The 15,377-nt window shown below is 46.8% G+C and overlaps 1 protein-coding gene across 10 annotated transcripts in view; it reads right to left on the bottom strand.

Annotated features, from left to right (window-relative positions):
* Positions 1–15,377, bottom strand: part of LOC146866400 (vitamin D-binding protein-like) — a 666,911-nt gene that overhangs the window by 42,621 nt on the left and 608,913 nt on the right. For all 10 annotated transcript variants that reach the window (XM_085636444.1, XM_085636422.1, XM_085636460.1 and 7 more), the window contains one exon: positions 6,351–6,483. In XM_085636444.1, the coding sequence (XP_085492570.1) occupies positions 6,351–6,483 (133 nt within the window). The remainder of the gene's footprint in view (positions 1–6,350; positions 6,484–15,377) is intronic.

Below are 15,377 nucleotides of genomic sequence, written 5' to 3'. Positions count from 1 at the left end.
CACTGGAGTCAAGCTATCCTGGCTGATGACGGCTGATAGCCAGAAACCGGTCCTAGGATGCTTGATTCCGGTCCAGGGAAGACATGGCTTGGCAGTTCGGGCTGGACTGTTCCCATGAGGCACAGGGTCAAGACTGATTTGCATATGGCCATGTCTAAACTGGGGTGGCGTAGTGGGCAAAAGAACAATGGATTTAACCCAGATCTCTTGACTGGGGGAGAATGTCTGCATTGTCAGCATTCCGTCCATCATTTGTTTGTTGTAACGCTTTTCGCCCTAAGTGGGATGGGTATTCCCAGACGTGGGACCCGTGCTCACTGCGCCACTGGAGTCAAGCTATCCTGGCTGATGACGGCTGATAGCCAGAAACCGGTCCTAGGATGCTTGATTCCGGTCCAGGGAAGACATGGCTTGGCAGTTCGGGCTGGACTGTTCCCATGAGGCACAGGGTCAAGACTGATTTGCATATGGCCATGTCTAAACTGGGGTGGCGTAGTGGGCAAAAGAACAATGGATTTAACCCAGATCTCTTGACTGGGGGAGAATGTCTGCATTGTCAGCATTCCGTCCATCATTTGTTTGTTGTAACGCTTTTCGCCCTAAGTGGGATGGGTATTCCCAGACGTGGGACCCGTGCTCACTGCGCCACTGGAGTCAAGCTATCCTGGCTGATGACGGCTGATAGCCAGAAACCGGTCCTAGGATGCTTGATTCCGGTCCAGGGAAGACATGGCTTGGCAGTTCGGGCTGGACTGTTCCCATGAGGCACAGGGTCAAGACTGATTTGCATATGGCCATGTCTAAACTGGGGTGGCGTAGTGGGCAAAAGAACGATGGATTTAACCCAGATCTCTTGACTGGGGGAGAATGTCTGCATTGTCAGCATTCCGTCCATCATTTGTTTGTTGTAACGCTTTTCGCCCTAAGTGGGATGGGTATTCCCAGACGTGGGACCCGTGCTCACTGCGCCACTGGAGTCAAGCTATCCTGGCTGATGACGGCTGATAGCCAGAAACCGGTCCTAGGATGCTTGATTCCGGGTCAGGGAAGACATGGCTTGGCAGTTCGGGCTGGACTGTTCCCATGAGGCACAGGGTCAAGACTGATTTGCATATGGCCATGTCTAAACTGGGGTGGCGTAGTGGGCAAAAGAACGATGGATTTAACCCAGATCTCTTGACTGGGGGAGAATGTCTGCATTGTCAGCATTCCGTCCATCATTTGTTTGTTGTAACGCTTTTCGCCCTAAGTGGGATGGGTATTCCCAGACGTGGGACCCGTGCTCACTGCGCCACTGGAGTCAAGCTATCCTGGCTGATGACGGCTGATAGCCAGAAACCGGTCCTAGGATGCTTGATTCCGGTCCAGGGAAGACATGGCTTGGCAGTTCGGGCTGGACTGTTCCCATGAGGCACAGGGTCAAGACTGATTTGCATATGGCCATGTCTAAACTGGGGTGGCGTAGTGGGCAAAAGAACCATGGATTTAACCCAGATCTCTTGACTGGGGGAGAATGTCTGCATTGTCAGCATTCCGTCCATCATTTGTTTGTTGTAACGCTTTTCGCCCTAAGTGGGATGGGTATTCCCAGACGTGGGACCCGTGCTCACTGCGCCACTGGAGTCAAGCTATCCTGGCTGATGACGGCTGATAGCCAGAAACCGGTCCTAGGATGCTTGATTCCGGTCCAGGGAAGACATGGCTTGGCAGTTCGGGCTGGACTGTTCCCATGAGGCACAGGGTCAAGACTGATTTGCATATGGCCATGTCTAAACTGGGGTGGCGTAGTGGGCAAAAGAACGATGGATTTAACCCAGATCTCTTGACTGGGGGAGAATGTCTGCATTGTCAGCATTCCGTCCATCATTTGTTTGTTGTAACGCTTTTCGCCCTAAGTGGGATGGGTATTCCCAGACGTGGGACCCGTGCTCACTGCGCCACTGGAGTCAAGCTATCCTGGCTGATGACGGCTGATAGCCAGAAACCGGTCCTAGGATGCTTGATTCCGGTCCAGGGAAGACATGGCTTGGCAGTTCGGGCTGGACTGTTCCCATGAGGCACAGGGTCAAGACTGATTTGCATATGGCCATGTCTAAACTGGGGTGGCGTAGTGGGCAAAAGAACGATGGATTTAACCCAGATCTCTTGACTGGGGGAGAATGTCTGCATTGTCAGCATTCCGTCCATCATTTGTTTGTTGTAACGCTTTTCGCCCTAAGTGGGATGGGTATTCCCAGACGTGGGACCCGTGCTCACTGCGCCACTGGAGTCAAGCTATCCTGGCTGATGACGGCTGATAGCCAGAAACCGGTCCTAGGATGCTTGATTCCGGTCCAGGGAAGACATGGCTTGGCAGTTCGGGCTGGACTGTTCCCATGAGGCACAGGGTCAAGACTGATTTGCATATGGCCATGTCTAAACTGGGGTGGCGTAGTGGGCAAAAGAACGATGGATTTAACCCAGATCTCTTGACTGGGGGAGAATGTCTGCATTGTCAGCATTCCGTCCATCATTTGTTTGTTGTAACGCTTTTCGCCCTAAGTGGGATGGGTATTCCCAGACGTGGGACCCGTGCTCACTGCGCCACTGGAGTCAAGCTATCCTGGCTGATGACGGCTGATAGCCAGAAACCGGTCCTAGGATGCTTGATTCCGGTCCAGGGAAGACATGGCTTGGCAGTTCGGGCTGGACTGTTCCCATGAGGCACAGGGTCAAGACTGATTTGCATATGGCCATGTCTAAACTGGGGTGGCGTAGTGGGCAAAAGAACGATGGATTTAACCCAGATCTCTTGACTGGGGGAGAATGTCTGCATTGTCAGCATTCCGTCCATCATTTGTTTGTTGTAACGCTTTTCGCCCTAAGTGGGATGGGTATTCCCAGACGTGGGACCCGTGCTCACTGCGCCACTGGAGTCAAGCTATCCTGGCTGATGACGGCTGATAGCCAGAAACCGGTCCTAGGATGCTTGATTCCGGTCCAGGGAAGACATGGCTTGGCAGTTCGGGCTGGACTGTTCCCATGAGGCACAGGGTCAAGACTGATTTGCATATGGCCATGTCTAAACTGGGGTGGCGTAGTGGGCAAAAGAACGATGGATTTAACCCAGATCTCTTGACTGGGGGAGAATGTCTGCATTGTCAGCATTCCGGCCATCATTTGTTTGTTGTAACGCTTTTCGCCCTAAGTGGGATGGGTATTCCCAGACGTGGGACCCGTGCTCACTGGGCCACTGGAGTCAAGCTATCCTGGCTGATGACGGCTGATAGCCAGAAACCGGTCCTAGGATGCTTGATTCCGGTCCAGGGAAGACATGGCTTGGCAGTTCGGGCTGGACTGTTCCCATGAGGCACAGGGTCAAGACTGATTTGCATATGGCCATGTCTAAACTGGGGTGGCGTAGTGGGCAAAAGAACGATGGATTTAACCCAGATCTCTTGACTGGGGGAGAATGTCTGCATTGTCAGCATTCCGTCCATCATTTGTTTGTTGTAACGCTTTTCGCCCTAAGTGGGATGGGTATTCCCAGACGTGGGACCCGTGCTCACTGCGCCACTGGAGTCAAGCTATCCTGGCTGATGACGGCTGATAGCCAGAAACCGGTCCTAGGATGCTTGATTCCGGTCCAGGGAAGACATGGCTTGGCAGTTCGGGCTGGACTGTTCCCATGAGGCACAGGGTCAAGACTGATTTGCATATGGCCATGTCTAAACTGGGGTGGCGTAGTGGGCAAAAGAATGATGGATTTAACCCAGATCTCTTGACTGGGGGAGAATGTCTGCATTGTCAGCATTCCGTCCATCATTTGTTTGTTGTAACGCTTTTCGCCCTAAGTGGGATGGGTATTCCCAGACGTGGGACCCGTGCTCACTGCGCCACTGGAGTCAAGCTATCCTGGCTGATGACGGCTGATAGCCAGAAATCGGTCCTAGGATGCTTGATTCCGGTCCAGGGAAGACATGGCTTGGCAGTTCGGGCTGGACTGTTCCCATGAGGCACAGGGTCAAGACTGATTTGCATATGGCCATGTCTAAACTGGGGTGGCGTAGTGGGCAAAAGAACGATGGATTTAACCCAGATCTCTTGACTGGGGGAGAATGTCTGCATTGTCAGCATTCCGTCCATCATTTGTTTGTTGTAACGCTTTTCGCCCTAAGTGGGATGGGTATTCCCAGACGTGGGACCCGTGCTCACTGCGCCACTGGAGTCAAGCTATCCTGGCTGATGATGGCTGATAGCCAGAAACCGGTCCTAGGATGCTTGATTCCGGTCCAGGGAAGACATGGCTTGGCAGTTCGGGCTGGACTGTTCCCATGAGGCACAGGGTCAAGACTGATTTGCATATGGCCATGTCTAAACTGGGGTGGCGTAGTGGGCAAAAGAACGATGGATTTAACCCAGATCTCTTGACTGGGGGAGAATGTCTGCATTGTCAGCATTCCGTCCATCATTTGTTTGTTGTAACGCTTTTCGCCCTAAGTGGGATGGGTATTCCCAGACGTGGGACTCGTGCTCACTGCGCCACTGGAGTCAAGCTATCCTGGCTGATGACGGCTGATAGCCAGAAACCGGTCCTAGGATGCTTGATTCCGGTCCAGGGAAGACATGGCTTGGCAGTTCGGGCTGGACTGTTCCCATGAGGCACAGGGTCAAGACTGATTTGCATATGGCCATGTCTAAACTGGGGTGGCGTAGTGGGCAAAAGAACGATGGATTTAACCCAGATCTCTTGACTGGGGGAGAATGTCTGCATTGTCAGCATTCCGTCCATCATTTGTTTGTTGTAACGCTTTTCGCCCTAAGTGGGATGGGTATTCCCAGACGTGGGACCCGTGCTCACTGCGCCACTGGAGTCAAGCTATCCTGGCTGATGACGGCTGATAGCCAGAAACCGGTCCTAGGATGCTTGATTCCGGTCCAGGGAAGACATGGCTTGGCAGTTCGGGCTGGACTGTTCCCATGAGGCACAGGGTCAAGACTGATTTGCATATGGCCATGTCTAAACTGGGGTGGCGTAGTGGGCAAAAGAACGATGGATTTAACCCAGATCTCTTGACTGGGGGAGAATGTCTGCATTGTCAGCATTCCGTCCATCATTTGTTTGTTGTAACGCTCCTGGGCTCACTGTGCCACTGGAATCAAGCTATCCTGGCTGAAGAGAGATGAAACCCCAAAACCGGTCCTAGGATGCTTGTTTCCGGTCCAGGGAGGACCTGGCTTGGCAGTTCGGGCTGGACTGTTCCCATGAGGCACAAGGTCAGGACTGATTTGCATATGGCCGGGTCTAAACTGGGGTGGCATGGTGAGCAAAAGAATGATGGATTTAATCTAGATCTCTTGACTGGGGGTGAATGTTTTGATTTGTTCTGCATTCCATACATCAGTTGTGTGTCTTTTGCTTTGACATGATGACATAATTGTAGGTTTTGTGACAGCAAAACCTAAACTCCCAATAAGTCATATATACATTGGGAGTCGCAAAGGACTTTGTGACTCAAAATATACCCCTTGTGACTCATTAAGAATCATTAAGTAAACAGTGAGTGAAATGGGCATCTCCGCTTCCTTTCTAGGGATTTGTAATGATAGGGTGGAACCTCAATATTGGTCATGGAGACCACTGAATGCACACCCCAATACCCTTTGCATCTTACCAATTTTCTTACAGTGCAGGAGCTTCAATCAAAAACATATATATCAGAATTCTGAGGATGTGAATCCTGGGAGGTTTCTAGTTCCTTAAAGTCCTCATCCCTGCATTCACAGCGCTTTCAGTAGGATTTGGAAACAGGATCTTGCCTCATTAATATTAATTGAGCAGGATTACACAAATCCCACCAATGGCCATATGATGGCCCAAAAAACCAAGGATATAAGCTTTTTGGGAGAAGAGCAAAGGTGTGATCATATATAGTAAGGAATAAAATACCCTCTAATGTATGTTAAAAGTATTTGGCAAAACACCTCAGAATTCAATAAACTTACAAAAGTAACTAAGCTTTTGGCCTCATTTATCTTTATGCCACTGAACTTCTTATTGATTGCAATTGCCTCATTATGTACATAAAAGGCGACTTCATCCCATTTAATGTTTCATATTTAAGAGCACATTAGAACGTGTTTGGCAGAATTTTGAAATATATCAGGTTGAAAGGTTCAGGTTTGAAGGACTGTACCAAACAAAATTCATACTAAGTTTTCTGTACCATCTCTTGCTGCAATATTTTGAGCCAACAAATGACAATATGTTTGGATTATTCGGTGTGAGCAGCTCTAGAACGGCTAAAAATGTATAAATATTTTTTTCCAGCACGGATCCAAAAATTATTGCACAGCTTTAAATTTCTTACCATGGTTATAATGCATGTTTTGAAGTTGGATTCACTGCAGCAAGCTGAATATGTCTTCAGTGAGGCTCTGACTATTTCTGCAATCGTTTGCATTGGTAACAACCTCATTCGTCTTGAAATGTCATACAGCAGGCTTGTGGTTAAAATACAAAAAACAAACAAAAAAAACTTTAGTACTAACGTCGGTATGATTCAGGGGTTCATACTGTCGGAGCGTTTTGTTTTACTTTTCAAAAGAAGGGTTAATTTGGAAAAAAACATAAGTTGGTGCAGATAAGTGCAGGAGGCGCAAAGATTTTGTGTGTGGTTTAGCACTGGTGTTGCTGAATTACAGGTTTCTGAATAATGCCAGTGCTGGCTAGTCTTGAGGCCACCTCATGACCCTGATAACAGGTTTTTTAACAAAATGTACAACTGTATTAGCATGATGTGATTAATAATGTTTTGAGATGCAATGCCACTTTCCCAGGTACAGAATGATGCTTCTTTTCTCAGGACTCCATAACACACGGTCCTACTGAGAGTGAATGTTTTCAAGGTCTCACCTATTGGGACCGCAGTATGATTCTCCTGAGAAACTGACCCTGTACAACAAGTAGTGATTTTGTACCAATTATCTAAGTGCCTAAAGAGCACTCGGGATGGGACTTCATTGTTTGAATTGTGGGATAGTGTTGACAAATTTTATTTTTCTTCTTTTCTTATTGGTCTAGGGCAGAGGTCTTCAAACTTTTGGATGCCGAGACCCCCCTGTCAACATTTTGAGGCGTAAGGACCCCCTCCTGACAAAAATGTCTAAACCTGTTGACTAAATTGCGTGGGATGAAAATGTAAATGAGGTTATGTGATGCCGCGTATTTTGGGATAGCATTGCTTCATTATTTTGATATTTGTTACACACAGTAACGCTGAGGAAAGATTTCACCCAATCAGTACCCATTTATAACCAAAATACAGCAATTATCATCAGAAAGATTTCAAGTCAACCTTTGTGAAGGGCCTTCCACTCTGCAGCAATACGTGCTGCCACATTAGAAACTCACCTGGCCCTGACCGGAAGAAGCAGGGGTCCCTTAAAACCCTGGCGGTTTTGTGTAGAGTTAAGCCGTTTACCCATGCAGCTTTCCTCTCACCCCCTCCCTTCCATCCCTCTCTCCTCTCCTAACCCCGGATCCCTCTCTCACTTTGCAGGTCATTTTCTTTCACCCCTTTTTACAACTTCTGAACTCTCCCCATTCAACCTCTCACTTCACCTTTAATCACCTCTTGCCATTCTGTCCTTTCACTGCCCTTATCTCTAACAGTCTCTCACATTTATCTCATGGCCTCTCTGGCCCTGTCACCTCCCGTGCCCCTCAGCACTTCTCATTCACCTCGTCTCTTCATTCAAATTTTTGTCTATTTGTATCTTACACCTCTCCAGTCCCCCCATTCCTCTTTCACACCTCCCCTTTGTTCTAACAGAAGCCCTCACCTTTGGATCACACTCACTTCTTGCGTGTCCACACTTCTCTTCGGCAATTCACATTTCTCCTCATCCCTGACCTCTTCAATCAAATTCTCTCACTCCCTTACTGTCCTCTCTCATTTTGGGTGCGGATGCAAGTTCAGAATGGGATGAATGAATGTATGATTACTGATGGGCTTGTTTGAGTGAGTTGCATATTGAGTAGTGAGGGGGACAGGTGAGTGAAGTGTCACATGAGTGCAGGATGAGTAGTCTACTCGTGTGACTGCAGGTTGAGGTATAGTGTGAGCAGGACAAGTGCATTTTGAGTGCAGAGTGATCACTGTGAGTGCAAGGTGAGCGGGTGAATGGTGCAAGTGCATGGTGATCAGTGTGAGTGCATTGTGATCACTGTGAGTGCAAGGTGAGCGTGACAATAAAGGGCGAGAATGAGGAATGAGTTGTCTGAATGCAGGGTGCATTCCCAGACCCATGAAGTAACTCAGCATGTTATTGACTGGGGCGTAGACTTTAAGATCTAAGTTAAACTATTGCGGCATTAATCGGGGATCGAGGGTGAAGGAAATAAATAATGTGCTGATCCTGCAACAAACTTCCAGTCCTACGGTTAGGGTTACCAGCAGATTATTTTGATGGCCCAGTCGGTACAAAAAAAAGCAGTCACCTAAAGCGGTATTTTCAGCGCTTATCTGTGCATACTTCCCAGGGCCGGCTTTAGTGCTGGTGGTGCCCTGTGCGACAATGTTTGTTGGTGCCCCCCCAATGACCACCCCCACCACGGATTCTCTCACTAGCACCCTTTAACAGTGACCAAGTCTCCATAACCCCACACTCTCAGATGTATTGAATTAGTTATATAGTGCCACTCATACCAGTATAGGGTGTCCGAGCACTTTGCATCACACACACACATTACACAGAGACAATCAAACATAAGTGTGTAAATCAGTGTATAGGAAATGTTACATAAGCCAAAGGACTAAAAGTATAGGAGTCACATGTCATCCATACTGGTAGGCAGTATAGTTCAAGAGTGCTTGGTGTGGAGAAGCACAAACTCAGAGTCGAAAAAGAAACAGCATAGTTGGGAGTTTCCTTTAATAATAAGAATTGATTTCTAACCAAATTAACCCTTTTTGCAACATTAATCAATGGTCTAATAATGTATTCTTTGTAGTGTGCATGCTGTTTTAGGATGAAAGTTAATAGCTCACTATTCTATATTAGGACTTTAAGTTATAAATTGCAAGTAACAAAAGGATGTCTCTTTTGAAAGCAGTAACCTGCTGATCTCTTCACATCATACACACTCTGTAATCTACTTGGTACACGTTCTTTGCAGCAGGCATATTAACCCTCTGCACTAACTTCACCTAAGTCAAAACCTCAACTATACAAAATTCTGATCTCTCTCCAGGAAGATAATTAATCACGCAAGTTATCTTGACATTTATGTGAGGCCTGGTAATTGCCGGGAAAGAAACGCTGCAGCAGGTGCTTCAAAAGCACAATAAACGTTCACACACGGCGCCCCCAGGAAGCCAACTTTGTATTCCTTTCCATGAAATGCATTCTCACACTATGGCAGTGAATGTAAAATCCAAATGTAAGGAATAGGCACAGTGGAACCAGCAAAAAAACCTAAGCCTCTGTAACCAGTTTACAAAGGCATGTTAAAATGCAAATGGTCTTTAAAGACCTGTGAAAAAGCACGGGGGTGCCGGAGATAGGAATCCAGACACTGCCCAGCTGAGCCCCCAGCAGCTCAAGTTTCACTGCAGCGGCCGGGCTGAGGCACAGGACGGGGGAAGTGTGGGGGGCGGGGGGGGGGCTGAAGCCCTTGGGCCTGGGCAGAAGTGTGACTGGGAAGGCGCGACCCCCTTTGCATCACTCCACGGCCCCCCTGGGGGTCGCGCCCCACAGTTTGAAGACCCCTGGTCTAGGGTGTGAGACTACTGCACCAATATTGTGCATTATAAAATAAGCCTATTTTTGAGGGTGTTGTGCTCACGTTCTTTGAACGTTGGGAGGCGACACTACCTCGGGCTCATCTCTGATTTATGACACATTATTTGAGCTGAGCTATACTTTTCTCTGCTATTTGATTACTTGCATTTTATTCTGAGCACCATGGGGCATATCATCAAGGACCCATGATAAATTATTGCCGCTTTAGCGTCCATTTTCGGGCGAAAAGCGGCGGTAATTTTATCACCCTATCAGCAAAGACACGCTAGCGCATGTTTCAATGCCTTTGTGCCCGTTTCCGCAAAGCCCATCTTTGCATCGCTAATGAGATGCAAAGTGGGCCTTCCTCCCCAAAACAAGGTGAGAAATGTCGCTAATAGACATTTCTCCGATCAACAAGCTGCACGCTAACCTGCGTAGCGATAGGAAAAGTAGAGCTAACCGCAGTTATCGCTACTTTCTATACGCATTCTTTCAGTCTGACTTAGCCATTATATCCAATGGAAGGTGCATATAATGGCTAAGTCTGCCCTGCCCTATCATCAAGCTATCGCCAAACGTTGTGCGATTATCGCTGGATTTCCAACGAAAATCGCACATTTGGCCGCATGCGCTTGGAATTTGATCGCTTTGGAGATAAGCGTTGCTGATAAAATCCAGCGACAGCCGGCGATAATTATCCTCGTGCCAAGCGCGCTTAGCGATAATTATCGCCGACCCTTGCTGATATGCCCCCATGTTTTTTTAATGACAAATGACTGACTTCTGATTATTCCTGTAATTATCCAATCTTTAAATAAACCTTCGTGGTTTTCACTATATTATTTTAATTGTAAAGCCTAATGATCTTTACACTGTACATTGTATATGCACTGAAATTTGTTGGACAGGTCCAGTAGAGGAGCAACAGAATCCTTAGGATGTTACCACCGCTCCCAAGCCGTCAGTGGCATTTGAGTTTGACATACTCAAGATCAGGGACATCTTAAGGATTTTGGGAGCCCTGAGCCAAATGTTTTTTGGGTGCCCCTGCTCGGAAGAGCTTTGAATTTATGATCTAATTTCAGCTCTTTCATGCACTGGTTGGCCAGGTCACTGACTATACACAGCCACACTCATTCAAATGTTAAATGTGCTTACATCTAATATTCAAGGATTGTGATGTGTAATATTGATGCGAATTATCTCTGTGACACCCTCCTATTTCTCATATATGAGGTCCTGTTTTGATCTTAAAGAAACTTTTGTATGGATGCTGCATTAAACATAAACACAATATTTCTCCTCAAAATGTCTGTAATAGACTCTCACACATCATCCACATAAAAAATCAATTAAATGTAAACAGTATTTAGAACCATCTGTTTAAGAATTATTAAAGGTCACAAGGACAAGACTTTCAGCAAAACAGAGCTGACTCTATCAGGGGGCCCTCTGAAAGGCTGGGGCCCTGGGCCAAAGCCAACTTTGCCCATGGCTTAAAACTTCTCTGCTCAAGATTTCGTGCTAGCACCCCTTTCTTCCACCACCTTCACTTCTTGTTCATTATCTGACTCTTGCATGTTCTTTTTCATCCATGCTTCTTCTGTTTGTCACGTTTTCCAAACCCTTGAATTCCTCCTCCCTCAATTTTTTTCTTTCTCTCCATTGCTGTAGTTCAAATTCTGACTATAAAAAAGAATTCTCAGCCTCAAAAACGAGTTCTGTTGCCCATTACCGGTAACCATCCAGAAAAATAAAGCATTGTTGAAACTCAAATTCGTCAACATTGACATGCTTGACACAGGCTCAAAAAAAGACTTCCCAGCAACAGTTATCAGCGACTAACAATGCTTCAGGACAAATGTCACTTTCTGTTTTAGTGTTAAGGATCATTGCTTCTAAGCAGACAAATCTCTCTGGACCTCACCATGATGTTGTAGCATACATGCAACTCAATCTTACATAGGTATTCCTTCTGCACAATCTTCTATCCCTAAAACCAACGGGACAGGACATTGTCATTTATTTAATGGAATGTGTGGTCTAGGTATTCTGTGATGTTTGGCTCCATGAATCATTCGGTTGTGAATTGAAGACTTGTGAGCACATTTGACAGTGGTCTTGATGACAGTCAGATAAGCGTGCAAGCCTCTTGATATTGCATAAATCTGCATGAAAATAGCCTAATTTATGTCCATTGAATAACATCCTCAACAAGCCCTGTCTCCATAGTGTATTGCCGCTCAAAATTGCTTCCCTTGCTCAACTCCTATACAAAACTGCATGTCCTTTCATCTGTTTTTTGACTTTCTGTACTTACTTGTTAAATTGCCCTCACTTCAGTTATTACCTAGTAATCCCTCTTTGCTCCCTCATCACCTAACGACACTCTATTTTTACCTATCATACTCCTATCTTGACCTATCATAGCTTCACCTCAAGTATCCCAAGCTTTACCCATCATATCTAATACCATTGAAACCCATCTAATCCTACCTCAAAATGTATTGGTAATTCGCAGAAGATTCAAGGATGAGAACAGAATACAAAAACAACTAAGCAAAAACAAGTATAGCCTTACGGCTAGAGCAGTCGACCTCGAAGCTGGGGAGTAGGGTTCGAGTTTCAGCAACGGTGCTCAGCATCCTGTAATTCTGGGCAAATCACTTAATTTCCCTGTACCTAACAAAAATGAATGTGTCCATCTGTAACGAAACTGGTGCTCATGTAAAGCGCTCTGATGCCTGTTAGCCTCAGGTCTAGTTGGCGCTATATAAAACTCAAAAATAAAATTACAAAATTATATCTGTAAAATCTTTATTTCGGCATAGTAGCCATAAAAGAAGGACATATATAAAATAAGCCCCAAAACTGGTTATAATATTAAGAACAGTTAAAATTGTGGAACAGAAACTATGCATCCTGCTTAATGATTTATACAGATTTCAACAGTACTCGTCGCTTGAACCACATAGCAGCCAGAAATTTTGAAACAGCGAATACAATAGATCTCGTCACATCTGATTTGAGTATACGGAATGCATGCATGCAGTGAGTGAAACCCAGATTTTTACACAAAGGTACGAGCCAATACCTTCTAGGCTTACTATAAGCCAGGCAAAAAACATAAAACATGAAGTTCATTTTCATTGTCACAATTGCAACCGGCACAATTCATTGGAAGAGAAGTAGACCACCTAGTCGTGAAGGCTCTGAGCGGTAGGGTTCCATATCTCCATTGCAGGTACAGTTTCCTGGCTAAAATGGGGTAGATATTGTCTAAAAAGAATTCAAAATTATATACGTTTAATCTTTAAAAAGGATTCTGTGAGAGTGCCCACCTCTTGATTATGAATAAGAGAATCCAACTTACTATCATAAAACAATTTGGAGAGGTGTTTGCGAGAGATCGCATTAGAGCTATTCAAAGGGTCGTCCCATAAAGCGGGAATGCCCAACCTACCACATTCGCTCTCAACATACATGAGCCAGAGTATTTTCCATATCTTGGGCATACATAATAATTCTGCTAATTCCAACCTGTAATTTAATGGCTCAGGAGTTACCCAGAGCCTACGCCAAAACCTTAAGGGTTTGACGCCAAGCTCATGGGCAATCGGTCTTATAAAGCGGTACAAAAGGGGGTCGTGATGGACGGAGCATCAGAACCAATCAAACACTCACACCCAGTCAACAGATCTGGGTTTGATCCATCACCGTTTTTTAGTTTTTTAGCCCATTCTGCCACCCCAGTTCAGACATGGCCATATGCAAATCAGTCTGACCCTGTGCCTCATGGGAACAGTCTAGCCCGAACTCCCAAGCCATGCCTTCCCTGGACCGGAAACAAGCTTCCTAGGACCGGTTTCTGGCATTTCAGCCGTCTTCAGCCAGGCTTGCTTGAATCCAGTGGCAAAGTGAGCAAGGGACTCACGTCTGAACATACCCTGCCAACTTATGGGGAACAAAGCGGTACAAAAGGGGGTGGTGATGGACGGAGCATCAGAACCAATCAAACACTCACACCCAGTCAACAGATCTGGGTTTGATCCATCACCGTTTTTTAGCCCATTCTGCCACCCCAGTTCAGACATGCCCATATGCAAATCAGTCTGACCCTGCGCCTCATGGGAACAGTCCAGCCCGAACTGCCAAGCCATGCCTTCTCTGGACCGGACGCAAGCTTCCTAGGACCGGTTTCTGGCATTTCAGCCGTCTTCAGCCAGGCTTGCTTGAATCCAGTGGCAAAGTGAGCAAGGGACTCACGTCGGAGCATACCCTGCCAACTTATGGCGAACAAAGCGGTACAAAAGGGGGTGGTGATGGACGGAGCATCAGAACCAATCAAACACTCACACCCAGTCAACAGATCTGGGTTTGATCCATCACCGTTTTTTAGCCCATTCTGCCACCCCAGTTAAGACAGGCCATATGCAAATCAGTCTGACCCTGTGCCTCATGAGAACAGTCCAGCCCGAACTGCCAAGCCATGCCTTCCCTGGACCAGAAACAAGCTTCCTAGGACCGGTTTCTGGCATTTCAGCCGTCTTCAGCCAAGCTTGCTTGAATCCAGTGGCAAAGTGAGCAAGGGACTCACGTCTGAGCATACCCTGCCAACTTATGGCGAACAAAGCGGTACAAAAGGGGATGGTGATGGACGGAGCGTCAGAACCAATCAAACACTCACACCCAGTCAACAGATCTGGGTTTTATCCATCACCGTTTTTTAGCCCATTCTGCCACACCAGTTCAGACATGGCCATATGCAAATCAGTCTGACCCTGTGCCTCATGGGAACAGTCCAGCCCGAACTGCCAAGCCATGCCTTCCCTGGACCGGAAACAAGCTTCCTAGGACCGGTTTCTGGCATTTCAGCCGTCTTCAGCCAGGCTTGCTTGAATCCAGTGGCAAAGTGAGCAAGGGACTCACATCTGAGCATACCCTGCCAACTTATGGCGAACAAAGCGTTACAAAAAGGGTTGGTGATGGACAGAGCATCAGAACCAATCAAACACTCACACCCAGTCAACAGATCTGGGTTTGATCCATCACCGTTTTTGAGCCCATTCTGCCACCCCAGTTCAGATATGGCCATATGCAAATCAGTCTAACCCTGTGCCTCATGGGAACAGTCCAGCCCGAACTGCCAAGCCATGCCTTCCCTCGACCGGAAACAAGCTTCCTAGGACTGGTTTCTGGCATTTCAGCCATCTTCAGCCAGACTTGCTTGAATCCAGTGGCAAAGTGAGCAAGGGACTCACGTCTGAGCATACCCTGCCAACTTATGGCGAACAAAGCGGTACAAAAGGGGGTGGTGATGGACGGAGCATCAGAACCAATCAAACACTCACACCCAGTCAACAGATCTAGGTTTGATCCATCACTGTTTTTTAGCCCATTCTGCCACCCCAGTTCAGACATGGCCATATGCAAATCAGTCTGACCCTGTGCCTCATGGGAACAGTCCAGCCCGAACTGCCAAGCCATGCCTTCCCTGGACCGGAAACAAGCTTCCTAGGACCGGTTTCTGGCATTTCAGCCGTCTTCAGCCAGGCTTGCTTGAATCCAGTGGCAAAGTGAGCAAGGGACTCACATCTGAGCATACCCTG

Source organism: Triturus cristatus, chromosome 2_1, assembly GCF_964204655.1.
Source record: "Triturus cristatus chromosome 2_1, aTriCri1.1, whole genome shotgun sequence".
In the NCBI taxonomy this organism is placed as follows: Eukaryota; Metazoa; Chordata; class Amphibia; order Caudata; family Salamandridae; genus Triturus; species Triturus cristatus.
Note: the sequence above shows the minus strand (reverse complement) of the source record. Positions and strands in the feature narration are given on the sequence as shown.